The sequence below is a fragment of the Mixophyes fleayi genome, chromosome 1, assembly GCF_038048845.1.
Source record: "Mixophyes fleayi isolate aMixFle1 chromosome 1, aMixFle1.hap1, whole genome shotgun sequence".
Taxonomy (NCBI): domain Eukaryota; kingdom Metazoa; phylum Chordata; class Amphibia; order Anura; family Limnodynastidae; genus Mixophyes; species Mixophyes fleayi.
The window spans coordinates 198,426,960-198,442,455 of NC_134402.1; the positions used below are offsets into that span (position 1 = coordinate 198,426,960).

At 39.4% G+C, this 15,496-nt stretch overlaps 1 protein-coding gene across 9 annotated transcripts in view; it reads left to right on the plus strand.

Moving 5' to 3' along the window:
• UNC13A (unc-13 homolog A) overlaps nt 1–15,496 on the plus strand; it is a 179,967-nt gene that overhangs the window by 15,032 nt on the left and 149,439 nt on the right. For all 9 annotated transcript variants that reach the window (XM_075204761.1, XM_075204754.1, XM_075204755.1 and 6 more), the window contains exons 2-8: nt 4,252–4,281; nt 4,875–4,974; nt 5,052–5,169; nt 6,788–6,911; nt 9,144–9,217; nt 9,603–9,657; nt 10,622–10,657. In XM_075204761.1, coding sequence (XP_075060862.1) covers nt 4,252–4,281; nt 4,875–4,974; nt 5,052–5,169; nt 6,788–6,911; nt 9,144–9,217; nt 9,603–9,657; nt 10,622–10,657 — 537 coding nt within the window. The remainder of the gene's footprint in view (nt 1–4,251; nt 4,282–4,874; nt 4,975–5,051; nt 5,170–6,787; nt 6,912–9,143; nt 9,218–9,602; nt 9,658–10,621; nt 10,658–15,496) is intronic.

The following is a 15,496-nucleotide window of genomic DNA, read 5'->3' on the forward strand; positions in this document are numbered from 1 at the left end:
CTATCAAATCTTTAATCCTGTCATTACACGTACTGAAGAGGTTTAGTAGGGTATTCAGATTTACTTTAGATTTTAAAGTGGCCACTCATTGAGAAAAGCGAGCAAAAAAAAGGTCTAGGGGTAAATGTATCAAGCTGAGAGTTTTTTGGCGGGTTTGAAAAGTGGAGATATTGCCTATAGCCACCAATCAGATTCTAGCTATCATTTTGTAGAATGTACTAAATAAATGATAGTTAGAATCTGATTGGTTTCTCAAACCCGCCGGAAAACTCTCAGCTTGATACATTTACCCCCTAGTGTCTATAAAGAGTTTAACAATGGTTATATCTGTGTCCTCAGATTACTCTGTACAAAGTCTTTATGACTATTAATTGAATATTAAGGAGGGTTTGTGTCAAAAACAATATATCTATTAATGTCATAAATATTTTGTTTAATCAGGGGACAGTCATCTCTCAGTATCCCAGATCTAGTTCCCCTTCCATAACATGTAAATGTTAACAGTCTGATATTAACTTTGGGAACGGGGGTGTAAACACTTACAAGGAGTTCAAGACTCCTAAAATGTCAACTATTTATTTCTTTTCAGGGACAAGATTCTAATGAGATTGATTACTCACGAAAAACAAACATGGAGTCTGAGCCTATTTATAGGAAATATATCACAAAAGTAACCACTCCATTTTTAAATAGAAAAATGGTGGTATCTCATAAAGTCTCAAGTCTTTGCATAGTGGCGACTTTTTACTCCTCGAACAGATCATGCCCGGAGTTGTAAATAAAATATATTCATCGACAGGGCAGCCTCTTATCGGATGCACTGTCCTGGCATGACTTTTTGTATAAATGGTCCCGGCACTTCATTCTTATTGTTGCGAAAAGCGTCGATAAGGGATGATAATGCACATGCCATTTTTGCTGTGGGTCATAGATAGACACCTAAGCTTGTTAACTTATTAAATTACTGTTATAATTGGTCATAGAAAATGGTTACTTACCCAACTTTATTCATTGGGGCATATTCAATTAGTCGCAATGTTCCTCTGAACATTGTGGATGTGCACATCTGCAGGAACTACGATACCTCAACATCGCAGATTTCTCCTCGCACCTCTATGGGGGGGCGAAAAGAAATCGACAATGTTACATCGCTGTGGAGTGCCTTTGTAACCGTTTCGGAGGCACTTCGCTGTTAATTAAATATGCCCCATTAAGTCTGTGGTCTGGACTAACTATTCTTTAGTAAAAAAAAAAAAATTACTGTATACCACAACATAACACAATACCATAACAAAAGTTAATAAAACAGGGGTCATATATATTAGATAAATAACTATACCTCCAGTGCCCATGCATGAGGACAGTAACCCCATACAGTATATCAACAGTTCCCATATAGCAGCTGTGATTGCCCATATAGTATACAAGCATCAGTGAGTAATCATTAGACCTCTAGTGACCAGAGTTACCTAAATTATACTTGCAATGACTTTGCATGTATGGTGTCCAATTTATGCCAGTAGTGATATTTTACCAGAGGTGCCTATATACTACAATTTAAGGGAGTGAACATAGTGGAGAATGTGCGGATTAATGTAGGCAATGTACAGTAATTGGTGTTCCTGTGCAGGGAACGTCCAAGTCAGCTTCCAGCTCACTGATAAGTAACTCCTGTACCTGCCGGGGGTTTCGTTTAAATCCTGTGCCTGATCTGGTAGCGTTACAGCCACCGGACCAGGCATCTCTATACAATGTAAAAAAAACTGCGTGCCTCCCCCCTAATGATATTAACCCTTGTGCTGCCAGCCTCATGCTGATAGTTGCAAAATCAGGGTAAAAAAAGTGTGAGGTCCACCCGATTTTACGGAAAAAACAGCACTAGGCAAGCCAGCCGGGTCCAGTGGCACCATAGCAGGGGAACCCGCAGCAGGGGTCTCCCTGCCATAATGACAAAGCAGCCCTAGGCTGTTCAGCAGGCTGCCGAATTACCTAGGGAGCGGGGTCCGCAAAAAAAAAGTGTGCCTCCTTTCCCCCTTTAGGGAGACACAGCCCCGTGCTGAAAGCACTAGGGCTCTTCTCACACCCTTGGGTGGTGGGTGTGGGGTAATAAAGTATAAAAAAAAGAATAAAAATGTATGCAATACTATTTTACCTTGGGGAACTACAAGTCCCAGCCAGCCCGGAATGCCATTAACAGTCTGGGCATACTGGTGCTTGTAGAACTACAAACACCAGCATACCCATGGCAGCCAGGACATGCTGCCACTTGGAGAACCACAAGTACCAGCCTGCACTGACACCCAGGGCCCACTGAGCCATGTTGTCCCACAAAGTCAAATTTAAATAAAACACACCACTTTTTTAAACAACATTAGCTTATTAAAACTAAAAATATAAACTAAAGTGTAAATAAATCTGACACCTTGTTTACAGCACATATTTTTTTTTAAAAAAATAATAAAACCCCAATCTATTTTCCATCTGTAGTATTTATTTATAATGGATCCAATATTGTAAGCTTTTAATCCATAATGCTTGAGTCCATAAAAAAAAACCATAATATTCCCAGGTCCTGTAGCTGTTCAAAAAGAATATCATCCAAGTTACTGGAGTTGTCAAAAACAAAATATATTCCAAAGGTAGTTGAAAAAAATATTTTCTTCCTTCTTGAAGCCCAAATAATCTACAGGAATAGGCAAAATAATAAACTCATATACAGGACGACAAGAACTATATATAGGACATACTTGCCAACTCTCCCGGAATGTCCGGGAGACTCCCGCATTTTGCGAGAGTCTCCCGGACTCCCGGGCGAGTGTGGCAATCTCCCGAATTCTGCCCACTTCACTAGGAAGTGCCCACTTCCTAGTGAAGTGGGCAGAATTAGATCCCAAACGCCGCGATTCCCGATGAATCGCGGCGTTTAGCCCCGCCCCCCGCTGTCAAATGACGCAATTTGCGTCATGACGTCACAGGGGGCGGGGCCGAAATGACGCGATTTTGGCCGCCCCGCCCCCTCACGCCCCCCTCCACTGGCTGGCTCCCGGAAGAGAGCTGAAGAAAGTAGGTAAGTATGATATAGGATCAACCCGCGCAAAATGAAATATTAAAAGACACAAGGTCTATTTATATGCTAAGAGGTATCCCATGACAGCGCCTATGCAGAATTGCAGAATCCACACTTGTGTCTGAAGAGAAATGACAGGGAGGGAAGAAGAGTTCTAACTTAGGCTGGGTACAATAAGGGCGTGTTCACGGAATTGCAAGCTGATGCAAACCTGGACACAGATGCAGATACACCTTTTGCAGCCATATTATTTGCAAATTTCATATCTGAAGCTTTCTTCCTTGATCGTGCATATATTATAATATTTTGGGAATTGTTACTTTCGTTCATGCCCCAGAAGGAAGTTTATATCTGCTGTACTATATGAAGCCTAACAGCAAATGTTTTAGTAACTGTGAAAACAAATGTTTCCAAAATTTGATATTGCTTACAATCTGATTCTGTGTATGTATAAGTGGATGTAAGTAAGCTTGCCGTAAACCTGGGGCATATGCTACCAATGCAGAGCTGGATGTATATCGTCATGCCTCCAACTTAGCATTTAGGCAGAAATGACTATTTTTGCATACAATTTTTGGCCCATAAATTCAGTACAATTTGCATTTCAACTCTGCATCAGACGCTTTGCCCTAAAGTGGTAATAGGCGTCATTTTACTCTTTCCAATATGTTCTTGTGTGTGTATATGTATATGTATATATATATATATATATATTTATATATATATATATATATATATATAGAGAGAGAGAGAGAGAGAGAGAGAGAGAGAGAGAGATGTGTGGATAGATATAGATAGATAGATAAATAGGTATATATATATATATATATATATATATATATATATATATATATATATATGTGTGTGTGTGTATATATGGATAGATAGATAGATAGATAGATAGATACAATTATTGTGATAAACAAGAGTTAAAAGTACATTTGGATTATTGTTCCTTCCATTAGCAATTTCCCTAGAAAAACATAAAAACCTAAGACTTTTTAGTACATAAATGAAAAGGAAAGGTATAGTAAAACAAAAACAAACATGTGAGAAACTTAAGTTATGTAAATAAAGTGAGATTAGTTCACGTTTATTTAACATGTCCATACATTTTTAACACTATGTTCTCTGATTTATTTTATTTATTTATTTATTTTATCTCACATTTTTTCTTTTTGCAGTGAAAAAGGCTAAATTTGATGGACCTCAAGGTAAGAAGTGAGTGAGTGTGCATGCATGCCTTTGTTTTGCTTCTATAAAGCCACAACATATCAACTGTGCTATATATTTTCACTGATAGCTATGAACAGATATTTAAAGAAATCACTTTAAGACCTTTTTTTCATGGGTGATAAGTAAGTTGCAAACAACTCAATTCAAGATTCTAATTTGTCTGATGATTTGGTATTGAAGATTTTTGATTATTCAATTCTGTGATTTTGAAAATAGTTTAATTGGCCTTCAAGCAAGCTGTCAAATATATCATTTTAAATTAATTTCTGACAAGTCTTATGAAATAATTGGTCTCAAATTTATTTACAAAGGGAGAGATTATATTGCAGTTGTAGTAATCTTTGAATTCTTCTCCCTGATCTGATAACTATTATTTTCAAGCAAAATATGAATTTTCCTATGTCTCTTATACTTTATTTATATTTATTTGGGAATTATCCTTGGACAAACATCATGTACAATTTATTAAAAACAGGTGTTACAAATTTAAGTTGAAACTGTCAAATATACCTGTTGTAATTGAAATGCAAACTAGCCACAATAACCCTGGTATTTGTTTGCTCCCTGACAGAGAAATTCAATGCCTATGTAACCTTAAAAGTACAAAATGTGAAGAGCACAACCATTGCAGTAAGGGGCAACCTGCCCTGTTGGGAGCAAGACTTCATGTTGTGAGTAAAAGGGTGGGTTGGTCCATGCAAGAACAGAAGTTGTCCCTATCATAATCTAAGTTTATATTGCTTTGCAGTGAGATTAACCGATTGGACCTTGGACTGACAGTGGAAGTCTGGAATAAAGGATTGATTTGGGACACCATGGTAGGAACGGTATGGATACCATTAAGAACTATCCGGCAGTCTAATGAGGTAATCATCATGGGAACATAGAAACAGATAGAAAATGGTTAAGCAAAGTAAAGAGTGACAGTAGGCTATCTATAATGTTTAATTACATGCAACACATTTAATGTACCACTTAAGTCAAGCCAGATACCAGTTCCATTGACACATTTTACTTATAGGTCATTTATGACTTAATGGTGCATTGAAAATAAGCTGGCCTTGTTTAGCATTACTACACTTCTTTTTCAATCTGCACACACTTAGCTTTTCCCCTACCTCCCACTTTGCATTGACATCTGTCTACTCAAATGTAAAAGTAAAAAGTCTTGCCTACTGCCTTGGGAACAGAAGAGAATGTGTTTTTCAAGTGTGATATTTATGGATTAACTGTTATGTTTAATATGTGCCAACGACAACCCACTTAAAAAGTGGTTTATTTAAAATAAGCCGTAAGCAATTTTGGCGTTTGCACTAGACAAACTCCCCAATATGTCCATCATCGACAGCCCAGTTATTATTATTAAAGAGGAAATCAAACCATACCAGTTGCTCAGTAAAACTATATACATGAAAGAAAAAGACCAGGGATGAGGAACCCAAGCTTGGACATAAGTCTGAACCAATAAACAGTGAGTCTTTATTCAAAAGATCTGTGTATTCAAATGTATTATATTGGGACATATCTTGCTTATTTATCTTACCATAAGACATACAGGAAGATGGACTCTTAAAACTGAGATTACCGAATTTAAGATTGTTTTTAGAAATTGCATATTGGTAAAAATTGTTTTTAGTTTGTGAATCTGGACTGGAATCTGGATTTTTAAGCTTGCTAATTACATAAAGTTGATAAAGTAATTCCAGTAGTCAGATTAATTTATGAATGGCTGTTCACCATTTTAATTCCTTATATTTGTAAAAGCCTATATGACAATAATAATAAAAGCCCCATATGAGTCATATATTGTCCTAACAAAAAACAGTCTTTCATGAATTAATAGAAAGTGGAGGCTATTTACTTGAAACACTAATAAGAATCGAATAGTTTTTCTTCTGTACCTATTCATTACCCATTCATACGCCATACATTTTATACCTTGGGCAAAACTTCTAAATGAATCATACCATATAGATTATATTTGTTAATTCAAGCTTCAAAATTAAATGTCATCCTATCTTTGTTTCCCCTATAAAATAGGACATTAAACAGCCAAAGCATTACAAAGGATAAAAATGTAACAGGGAATTAACAATGCCCATTAAAAAATTTTTTAATAGTGTCATAGAAAATACATCTCCTCTTCCCCAACGATAGTGAGACCCAGTACAATGCAAGACAGATACCGAGTACCAGAACACTGGGACAGAAATACTACCAGTTACATTTGTGCACTACTGATCTAAACTGATCTGCTGCATTTTGGTGGACTCAATGTATGTCATCAGATTCAATGGAACAGAATACAGAACATATCTATTAAATTGAAGTTTTCATATGCCGTGCTGCTGCATTCAGATAAACATTGTGGATCTGGCTTCAAGTAAAAGAAGAGGTCTCATGGGGGTGATTAGTCAAATGCTGGACAATTCCGTTAACCTTTCTCTTACACTGTCCTAAACGTATATTCTTTAATTTTCACAGGAAGGTCCAGGAGAATGGCTGACGCTTGACTCCCAGGTTATAATGACAGATAATGAGATCTGTGGAACCAAAGACCCAACCTTCCACCGCATCTTGCTTGACACCCGATTTGAACTTCCACTAGGTAATAAACAGATTCCTGCTAGACCTGCTTTCAGAATGTGATAGTTTCTGAATCAATAGAAAATTAATGCAAGCTTCACATTATACTAGCTGTTTGTTTTCGAAAAAAATACTCGTAGAGTAATAACCTTTTTATCAGAAGACCCCCACCAGCAGTACATCTTCTTTTGACACTTATGTCACAGGCATTGTTTGTAAAAGACAAGGGGCTCCTTATTAGTTTAAAACCAAAGATTTTCCCTGCCACAGTAATTTTAGGGAGAAGATAGAAAAGTTAAAGGTCTTTGCAAAAACATTACATTGGGGTACATGGGAATGCCAGTTGGAAGGACAGTAAGTAATATCAAATTGCTTCTCAGATGTGTAGCTGAACTCAGTGGGCCTGATTCATTAAGACAGGCAAAACGAACGTATTTCAAAAAACGCACATAAATTGGGCATAGACATATCCCTTTTCAACAGGGAGCGAATGTAAAGATACACCTCAATAGAATATGCAAATATAAAACCAATAATACCAGCGCTCTATTAATCAAAAAGCAGCCAAAATTTTGAATATAGGGGTATACAACATAAAAAATGATATAACAAAGTAATAATATATCAAGACATTCAGTGCTCCTTGATACTCATACATAAATCAAGACAAAACTCATATAAATTGAACAAATGTCCTTTATGTTCGATCTCCAATGTTACACGAAGCAGTAGTTTCGCCGTGCAGATAGTAACATCAAAGTGATATACACCTCACCATCACCTTCATAATTGTAGTAAAGGATGGGTTCCTACCAGATAGCTAGATAATCAGGCATTCAGAATACACGGAAAGCTTCTTCCAAATTATGGACTACCGGAGTAGGGTCCCAGTACTTTCCTTCATCTCCAACATCGGTATCAGCACATTTATTATGTCCAAAAAGAAAGGGACAGAATCTAGTGTGATATTGTCTTGTATACCATATTTATTAAAAACTCTTTTTTGCCATAAAAATACTGTGTGGGAGTGCTCCTACCAGAAATCAGATTGTCAGCGCATGTATCAGAGGTGAAGAATTCTATCACTCCTTAGCCGTCAAAATGATGACTTGTATGGTGCTCCCCAATTTACAATAAATCAGTCTTATCACTCCAATGCGTTTCAACCATCTGTTGGTCTTTGTCAAGGAGATAAGACTGAGTATTAAAAAAGGGTGAACCCCAGAGATAATTCTCCCAGGCTATATACTCAGATACTTTGAAGTGGGCAGCATGGTGGCTAAGTGGTTAGCACTTCTGCCTCACAGCGCTGGGGTCATGAGTTCAATTCCCGGCCATGGCCTTATCTGTGTCGAGTTTGTATGTTCTCCCCGTGTTTTTGTGGGTTTCTTCCGGGTGCTCCGTTTCTTCCCACACTCCAAAAACATTCTAGTAAGTTAATTGGCTGCTATCAAAATTGACCATAGTCTCTATGTGTGTGTGTGTGTATGTTAGGGAATTTAGACTGCAAGCTCCAATGGGGCAGGGACTGATGTGGGTGAGTTCTCTGTACTGCACTGTGGAATCAGTGGCGCTATATAAATAGATGATGATGATGATGATGATGAAGTCAGCGACTGTCGGGGGAATAGATAAAAATGTTGCTGGACTCACAAACTGAGTCTCTCAAAATGTAACATTTACTATTCTATTGTTTATACACTGTTGTACAAGAAACACATTTATTTTATATATCATTTCTGTTATAATTCATCCCGAGTACTTGCAGTAAACGTATAACCAAAGCATAGTCTAAATATTTCTAATAGTACATAGTTTTCATATATTTATTTGTTATAACTAATGCCTGTTAAGACACTTTGATTACTCTTCTTTAACTGTCTTTTGTACAAATGATTGTTATGGCAGGAACATAAATTTAATCTGTACTACGACCTTTGTCCTGTAATTATGATTTCTTACTGCTGCCTGTACTGTTTGAGTCTTATAGTTATACTATGGCGTATCATTCATCAATCATCTAAACTTGTTCTAAACTAAACTTCCTGACTGATGAGGATATCCCAGTTAAATCGCCTAAATGGTATTGTCGCTGATAATGCCATTTAAGGCCATTCTTGCTCATTGACAGTACATGTAAACATACTGCACGTTGTTGAGTACTGCAAGTAAAAGACTGTAAAAGAAAACAAATGGAAAAGAATGAATGCAATTCATTGGTCATTGTAAAAATAAATAAAAACATTTCCTTTAGATATTCCTGAAGAGGAGGCTCGATACTGGGCCAAGAAGCTTGAGCAGTTAAATGCCATGCGGGATCAGGATGATGTAAGTAATAAAATAATATACTGACTGTGGATTATTAAGACAGGCTTAGACAAAAATGTGTTTTCATTTAATCTGGTATGATATATCAACTGCACATTAATTATAATATATACTTCAATTCAATGTTCATAATAGGCAGTTACAGACATTGATGCTTTAAACATTATATCATGTAGGGATATATTTAAACCTGATACACACTAACATTGACTCTTTCATTCTTGGTATTGGCACATGGGACTGTCGTGTAAATGACACCCAGAAATCAATTATTCTAAATTGAAGTTGCTTAGTTATACAGTTAGAAAGTTATATTGCAACGTTAAAAACTGCTGTGTGGATACTTTTTGGTAAATAGAATTAAATGCAGTTTTCTAATTTCCAGTATGTGTTTCAAGAAGAGCAGGAGAATCCGCTTCCTGTCCATGGTTCTCAATGCTGTAAGTATAATTTCTCTACATATGTTTTTCACATTTAATGTAAAATCTACACTGTGCCATCTACTTGATACAAGATGATACTCCTTACTGTAACCACATATCTGTAAAACAGCATAGGATGTATGCCGTGCCACAGTTGCCAATGCCCCCTGACATTCAGAAACACTCAGGTTTTGACAATTCATCCCCGGACATTATTGTCATTTATAATGTTTGTAGTTTTCTGCATTGTTAATCTGTGTGGAGAAAGCTGAGAAAGAATTCTACTTAGTCATAGCTCATCCTTCCTGGATACTATTCATGAGTTAACAAGGACCTGTCATCATCCTAAGAGCTAATATAATCAGATTTGTTTTTGCAGCTCCATTTAGGATCTGCAGTCCACTGGTGTTTGCAGAAAGGTTATGGTAATTACCCGACCATATAGTTGCAAGTTCTGTGGGGCTGACACCTGTCTTCCATTCTGCTTTGGCTATTTCTGATAGCAGCCGGTGGTCACTATTAGTAATAAAACATAATATTAATAATATTTTGGTGACGTGAGCATTGCTTATATCATGCATTTTCCTGCACACAGTAAAATCCTAACTTAGTTAAGTAATAATAAATGTATGTTATTATTAATAATAAAAAAATTTAAATCATGTCAATGTTAATAAATCCAATATTACAACACTGGAACTTAATGTGCAATAAAGTTATACAGTCTACTGCAGCAGATGAATCCATATGGAAAATGTAATGAGTATTAAGGCCCTATTTAGGAAGCACTGGGCTTTTTGGTTGTTGGACCTTCTCTTATGCTCGTCAGAGCTTTAAGTTAAAAATTTTAAAAAAATATTTCTTCTTTAATAAACTAAAAAAATTAAATTGTGTGATTGCATTTCTGTTTGCTATTTGAGGCTTACCTGCAACTATAATAGATTTGGTTAACATCCCTAACGTCTAACTCTATTCTATTTAGGTAACTGGAATTACTTTGGCTGGGGAGAGCAGCCCAGTAAGTATGATGCATTCCCCTGTTTTTTCATCCTTGCATATCCAGATATATCCTTTAATATTAAATGTTCTTTGACTATGATTTCATCCATGTGCATCTACTAAATATGCATGCTTGTATACTACTATATAGAATAAGCAGATAGCATGGGCAATACAGCAATATAGTGGACATGGAGAATGGTGCTGTAACTGTCTACCAATTAGAAGCATCAAGTAACTAACTTCTAGATACATACCGCAGTGTATTTACATGTGTTTATGTTTGTAGTAAACACCCTGTCACCTTACCTTTATGCTACTCATCAGAGTACATTGTTGGAATATATATGTGAAAAGTTTAAACTTTGACTATTTATCAATACTTGTAATGTGCAGCTGTGTAGTTAAAGAGAATTACAAAGTAATCTTCCTTGTGTTTGCTTGTATAATAGTGACTATAAATGAAGTGTCACAAATCTGACTAGAACGGTGATGGTAATGCCCCAGGACTATTTTTTTATAACTCAAATTTTATTCAAACAAACTGGGTGACAGCCAGCATACAAATAGATAACAGAGACATAATACAAGAAAAAAAAAAAAAAAGGCAATCAGTGTCACAGTACATATTAGTAATTGCTGTTCCTAGCAACATGTGACACAAAACTGAAAACCGTAATGACACAGACAATATCCTTATTATTATAAAGGAAAGTGGGTGGGCGGGAGGGAAGGGTGGGGGGGGGGGGGTCGTCTGTGCTGGTAAGATAAAACAGGTCGGTGTCTCAGACCTCAGGAGAAGTAGCTTCATCTAAGGGATTATCATAAACAGAAGTATCTGGTACGAACGAGTCAACCTACAGGAGGGGAGGTATTGGGGACATCAATGGTGTAACCAAGGGGCCCAGATTTGATAAAACTTATCGTCTTTATCACAGAGGTGGAAAGTGATTTTTTCCATGCTAGCAATGAACCAGACATAGGACTTTAGAGAAGAGACACGGGGAGGTGCTGCACTTTTCCAGGATTTGGTTATCAGGCACCTAGCGGCCTCCAAAACGTGCGAAGCCAATTTTGCAGAGGGGACATCAGCATCTTGTATAGGGTAGCAAAGGAGGAAGGACCAAGGATCCTTCTGGATAGGGAATTGAAGAAGGGAGGAAAGGAGAGAAGCTACTCTATCCCAGAAAGAGGAGATGACAGGGCAAGATCACCAGATGTGAAAGAAGGTACCTCTATGGCCGCAATCCCGCCAACAGGCCTGGGAGGTAATTGGGTACATTATAACTAGTCTGTCAGGCATGAGATACCATCTGTAGAGAATCTTGTATGCATTCTCCTTAATTAGAGTGGAGATGGAACTATAGGCTACATTCGATCTGATGGTCTCCCAGCAGTCCTCCTCCGGGGGGGGGGGGACCCAAATCTCTCTCCCACTCTCTCTCGTGGCTACTCCCGGAGATCAACAATTTGTCTAGGAGTAGATTATAGATTGAGGAGATCATGCCTCTCCGATGCGGTGAGGAGAGACAGAGGGACTCAAAGGAGGATATCAATGGAGGTGAGTTGCCCGACAGGAGAGAGAGGATGAAATGCATGATTTGAAAGTATTGGTAGAATGGCGGGTTTAGTGTGGGAAATTTAGAGTGGAGAGCATCAGAGGTTATAAATCCTCCTTGATCTAGGAGGTCCCCGGCAAATCGGATACACGCGCCGGTCCATGATAGAAAGAAGGACCGAATTCCACCTGGGGGGAAGGCAGGGTTGAGCCATAAGTGCATGATATTCAAAGAAGTTGAGGAAACAGAGAGATGGCTTTTGCAGGTCTCCCAGGTCCGGGCAGCAAATAGAAGGGTAGGGAATCTCTTGATCCGTGCAAGCCTAGACTGCTTAGGCAGGCCCCAAATACTAGATAGGTTTGGTAGGGAGAGGTAAGCTGCTTCTATATCCGCCCATGCGTGAGAGGCCGGAGGAGCAAAGGAGGTGACAATGGAACTGAGGTGGGCAGCGCAGTAATATGCTTTCAGATCCGGAAAGCCCCTACCTCCGCATTTTGTAGGTTTCTTAAGTGGGTTAGTTGGACCGTGGGAGCCCTACCCCGCCAGACAAATTTAACTAAGTGTCGCTGCATAGCAATTAATTCAGAGATGGGGACCCTAACGGGGAGTGTCTGGAATAAAGGAGTGGGGGGAGAACAGACATTTTAACGGCGATGATCCTGCCCAGCCACGAGATCATTAGGGGTCTCCAGGAGAAGATGTCAGATTTAAGTTTGAGGAAGAGAGCCAGGTAATTCTCCTGGTAGAGGGACTCATAGGTGGTGGTGATGTAGATCCCCAGGTATTTTAACTCTTTCTTTTGCCACCTAAAATTAAATTGGGAGGTGATGTCGTGACAATCACGGGGAGGGAGGTTAAGTAAGAGTGCCTCTGATTTAGTGATATTAATTTTATAGCCAGAGAGATCTCCGTAGTGGGACATGATGGAGAATAAGTTGGGCAGGAATATTCTTGGCTGCAGAAGTGTTAAGAGCACATTGTCGGCAAAAAGAGAAATCTTGCTCTCCAGGTCCCCCGTGTGCACACCCCTCACATCCGGTGATGCTCGAATCATGGCCGCCAAGGGTTCAATGACCAGGGCAAAGATAAGAGGGGAAAGGGGACAACCCTGGCGTGTGCCATTGTTGATCGTTATGCAGTCCGAAGGAGAGCCATTGACCATAACCCTAGCAGAGGGAGAGGAATATAAGGCTTGCACCCCCGCCAGGAAATCTCCAGTCAGGCCAAAACGCTGCAGTGTGTGGGTCATGAACTGCCAGGAGATCCTGTCGAAGGCTTTTTCAGCGTCCAGCGCCAAAATAATCGAGGGTGTTTTCCTAGCATTGAGTATATGGAAAAGATCAACGGCTCTCCTCGTATTGTCCCTAGCTTGCTTGCCGGGAATAAAGCCTACCTGATCATAGTGAATTAGGGAGGGGAGTACAGAATTAAGTTGGTTGGCGAGAATTTTGGGGTAGAGCTTAACATCATTATTAAGTAGGGATATCGGGTGGTAGCTAGCGCAATCATAGATGTCCTTTCCCTCCTTATAAATCAGGGAGATCCTCGCTTCCAAGGACTCCCTGGGCCAAGGGGCTCCCTTAAGGATGGAATTGAAGAGGGTGCACAGACGGGGGACTAACTGGACCGCAGACCTTTTATAATAAGCCGCTGAGAACCCATCAGGTCCGGGTGCCTTGTTGGCTTTCTGCGCCTTTACCACCTGTTCAACTTCCTCTGAGGTAATACACTCACTAAGACTCGCAGCCGCCCGCCGGGATATTTTAGGAAGATGGGCATTTGCCAGAAATTTTTCAATACAATCTTTTTGCTTCTGGCGGGCTGTTTCGCTAGAAGGTTGTGGAAAATTATATAATTTTAGATAATATTTTTGGAAAGCAGCACAAATCATTTTTGGGTCATACACCAAAACCCCGGAAGAGTCCCCAATGGCTAGGAGGTTACGAGCAGAAATTTTGGTACGAAGTCGAGTGGCTAAAATTTTGTCTGCCTTATCTCCCTTTTCATAGTAATGTCGATTTAACCATTTCAACTTATTGGCCACTTGGTGTGACATCAGGAGGTTAAGCTCACCTCGAATTTTAATAATCTTTTGGAGGATTGTGGGGTCCGGGTTGGCCTTATGCTGTGTTTCTAATTGTTGTAGGGAGTTAGTGAGCTGAATCGTTTTAGCGAGTCTCTCTTTCCTAGCACTAGAGGCCAGGGCTAAAAGATGTCCTCTGATAAATGCTTTATGAGCATTCCATAGAGTTGTGGGTGAGATATCTGGGGTATCATTAGTTTCAAAGTATTCTTCTAAAAGGGAGTTGAGATGGGCCACCGTGTTACTATCGTGAAGCAGGGATTCGTTACTCCTCCACGTAAAGGAGGAGGGTCGCAGAGTCAGTGAGGACAGGTCACAGGAAATCGGGGCATGGTCCGACCAAGTGATTGAGTGAATGTGTGAGTTAAGGAGTTTAAGGGTGAGGTCATGGCTGAGCAGGATCATGTCGATTCTGGAGTATGTGTTATGTACAGGGGAATAGAAGGAGTAGTCCCGGGCTACTGGATCAGAAATGCGCCACGAATCATACAGGTTATGCAACTTTAAAAAAATCTTGTAGGGCCTTAGAGGTCAACCTGTCTCTCCTGTCGGGCAAGGTATTCGGGACAGTGAATCTATCCAAGGAGGGAGTGAGGACCGCATTAAAATCTCCAGCGACTATCAGTTCCCCCCTACGAACCCAAGATAGTAAAGTGTCTAAACGTTTAAAGAATTTATGCTGGTCTTGGTTAGTGGCATAAATATTGACCAAGGTGCAGGGCAGATTATTCAACTTGCCTACCAGGATGAGGAATCTACCTTCCTTGTCGCTATGTGTATCCTGTAGTTCAAAATTAAGGTGACGTGCAAATAGGATAGCTACCCCGCGCCTCTTCTGGGTATAGTCGCATGCATGGAAAGTGAGAGATAAATGTTTGGACTTTAGTTCTGGGTGTAAATGCTTGACAAATTGAGTTTCCTGAAGGAAAATTAGATCTCCTTTAAGGGCCTGCAGAGATGTGTAGAGTTTGCCTCGTTTTTGGGAGGAGTTAAGTCCCTTTGCGTTGTAGGATATAAGGCGAAGAGTCATGAGAGGGTTTGAGGTGGAGGATTAAATGAGAGACACAGATGCTGGATGGCTTGGAGCATATGGTCTGCTGAGATAGCGAAGCGTGACGACCCGGGGGGGGACAGGTATGGAAGGAATGGTAAGGGACGGAGGAGGGAAGGCTGGGTGTGGTGCATAGCACCCGCCTATAGAGCTGGTAGGAAAAGG